General features: G+C 44.7%; 1 protein-coding gene across 1 annotated transcript in view; it reads right to left on the reverse strand.

The window, feature by feature from the left end:
• RGSL1 (regulator of G protein signaling like 1) overlaps window positions 1-3,284 on the reverse strand; it is an 85,610-nt gene that overhangs the window by 38,271 nt on the left and 44,055 nt on the right. The window contains exon 4 of the mRNA XM_039881301.1: window positions 1,573-1,655. Coding sequence (XP_039737235.1) covers window positions 1,573-1,655 — 83 coding nt within the window. The remainder of the gene's footprint in view (window positions 1-1,572; window positions 1,656-3,284) is intronic.

A 3,284-nucleotide genomic window follows, 5' to 3' on the forward strand; every position in this document is an offset into this window, starting at 1 on the left:
TCTCCTATTCATCCCATCCTCTTCATCCTTTTGCTTTTGGATCCCTCTCACCTCCCACCTGGACTATTGAGACAATCTCCTACCGGGTCTCCCTGCCTCCACCGTGGTCCCTGGACATTCCCACCGACTGCCAGCCTTCCGTAGAAATAATTTTCTCAAATGAAAGTCTGACCCATTACTTAAAACGCTTCAATGGCTGCCGCCTTCCGGATGATGTCCAAACCCCTGAGCACAGCCCGCCTGCTCTCAGAGGCCTGGCTGAGCCACCCGTGAAGTCTTTCCTCCCGGTCCCACGACAGACAGTGTCTGACTCCCACAATTTTATCTTCAGCCTCACTGAGTTCCCCGCAAAGCGCCATGGGTTGCATTCCCTGCTGCCTAGACTCTGTTCTGTCTGCAATGCCTTTGCCTCTCTTGCTACCCGACCTCTGCCTTCTCCTCCTCCTTCTTAACCGCCATGTTCCCTCAAATACTTCGTCTGCTTTCAACCCTTGCCTTGTGTCACCTCTTCACTGTGGCCTTTCCTGCCTCTTCCAGGGAAGAGTGGCCTCTCCCTCCAATGCACGTGTACTCCATTGCCTTCTAGAGACTTCTATCATGTCACTCACAACCCCTTCTGCACTCACCTTAAATATCAGTCTCTCATATTTGACTGGGATTTCCTTGAGGACAGGGGTGCTATCATTAATATTTGTGTCCCAGTGCTACGCCTGGGGGCTGGCACAAAGTGACTACCCAGTAAGTGTTTGTGGGATAATACAGTGGTTTTTTTTTTTTCCTCAGTTATAGGAAATTGCAACTTTTAACAGGTGGCATTCCATGGGAAAGGGTGCAGTGAAATGAGCCACAATTTATAAGGCACCAGTGTTAAGACGTAACGAAGGATTTAATCCAGAAAGATGCGAGGTCAGTCTAGGTTTGGGTTTAAGAATATTTTGATGTTTTTTGGTTCGTTTTAACAGCAAAGATTGAGAAAATATATACGGTTGATTCCAGTGAATTACTCACTAATCGTTTCACGCTAAACACCTGGCGAGGGGAAGCAAGCACAGTGAATAACCCATAGTCCTTGTCCCGCAGGACCCCACAGCCTCACCACCCAGTGAGGGAGACCCACGTGTAAAACACAAGAGAACAGCAAAGTGCCCAGGGACGCAGAGGGAGGGAGGAATACGTTTGATTAGGAGGACCTAGGAATTCCTTAGGGACAGATTTGAAAAATGGTTGAGACTTTTGGTAGATGGAACTATGGAAACCAGGAACAGAGCCAAGGAGAGGTGCAGAGCGGGGAGAAAGCCAGGTGTACTTGCCAGGGCACTGCGCTGGGGACCCGTGGAGGGTGCGATGTGCAGGCAAAGGCTACTTAGGAGGCTGGAGATTTGGGGTTTGTTATATCCAGGAAGTTCCTGGAGGTTTTAGAGGAGATTCAGATTCCTATTTATCTGCTCAAATTGAAATAGTTGTGATTTGGCAAGAAGTTTATTTAAAAAAAAAAAATACGGCACTCAGCTCAGCGAGATTCATTATTCAGCTGTTGATGAAACATGTAAATTTAAGTCTGAGAATGCTTACCGGGAGAGAAAGAAATGTGTTGAAAAAATCAGCAAAGATTTCATCCTCTAGCAGAATTATGAGATTTGTAGAACCAATTATCTCTGTATGGGGAGAGGAAAAAAAAAAAAAACCAATCCCGTCATGAACCTGGATTGCCCTCAGGATGAGAAAACGAAGCCGCTGAACGAGTCATTTCACAGGGCCCAATCTTAGCATGACAATGGCCTTTACGGTCACTTATCTCAATTTCTCCCCCTCTGCGATATCACTCTGCTTAAACACCCCCAGCTGTGGGGGGCTCACTGCCTCATAGAGCTGTCCGTTCCATTTATAGAGAAATAAAATGTTTAGAAAGATTTTTCCTACCATGGAGTGCCTTCCTTTATCTTCTTTCCATTTATAGAAATCCTGCCCTCTGAAGCTTGTCAGAATTCACCTAAGTCTTCTCCAGTGAGAAAATACTCCCATATTTATAAGGACAGCACAATCTTCTGCTTACCTCCAGCCCCGCTCCCTCTGGCTAGTCACTAAGGGATGCTTCAACCATTCCTCGCATGGCCTCCTTGACCTCTGGCTCCTCCCCTGTTGGCTGGAGTGGCACCCACAACCCAGGTGCTCTGCTTGCTTCCCAGGGGACAACACAGAAAACCATTGCCTGTGCATCGTATTAGTGTGCCAGGAATGGGATTCACACTCTCTCATTACACTGTCAACTCCATCAGACTTTATTTATTTTATGCTGTCACTTTTCAGAAACCCAGGGTGGGAACTCCAGTCAAATCACAACTTGTTGGTTTGGACCAACATTAAAGCCTAACTAACAACAGCTGTTCCGAATATTGATTTGGCCACACAAAGTATTTTTTTATTCTCCTCAAGCTCCATCCTTGCGCCATCCAAGTTAATCCGACAGATATATGTTGAATGTCACAAAGCCAGGCATGGAGACCACAGGTGGAGCGGGGGACTCCTCTAAGTTAACGCTAATTCACTGTCTATGCCCTTAGAGCACAATGTTCAACCAGTGAACAATAAGCTAATTGTTCTATCAACAACCCAGCATTTTCCCATCAAACCAAAATTTGTAATGAAAGACTTGTAAAATGAGCAACCTAAATACCGTACACTAGTCTCACCCCTCAGTCTAGTCAAATGTCTGATGTGAATAGTAAATGCCACTCACAATCACTAGAGCATAGTTATGATAATATAACTAAACCATCCTCCATCACTTTTCCTGATGACACTTGGTGGTTACTGTTTTTGCGTAATTGAAATAGAAATAGAAATAGAAACCTAGACAATCAAACACTATAGTAGCAGAGCTGATGTCAGTTCTTTTTCTTTTTTGCCATCTAGTGTTATAATTTTTTCTGTTTTTTCTTGTCTCCCTCCTCAGCTCTCTACTCTTCTCTTTATAAACATCCTCTGAGTTATTTAATCTATGCCACATAGATGATCCTAAAATCTACGTTTTTGGTCCAGACTTCTTTCCTTGGCTCAAGTTCTAAATATCCCAGGAGCCATGACACATCTCTACACGGACATCCGTCCACCAGCACTTTCATCTCAATATTTTCAAAGTTGATCTGAACTGTTTTTCTTTCCAACCTGCTCCTTTTCCTGTATTCCCAACCTCAGTTACTAGAGCCACGACTCATCCGATTATCTAAACCGGAAATCTGAAAATCATCTCTGATTCCTCTCTTGCTCTCTGTTCCTCTCTGTTT

Source organism: Pteropus medius, unplaced genomic scaffold, assembly GCF_902729225.1.
Source record: "Pteropus medius unplaced genomic scaffold, Ma_sr-lr_union100, whole genome shotgun sequence".
Lineage (NCBI taxonomy): Eukaryota > Metazoa > Chordata > Mammalia > Chiroptera > Pteropodidae > Pteropus > Pteropus medius.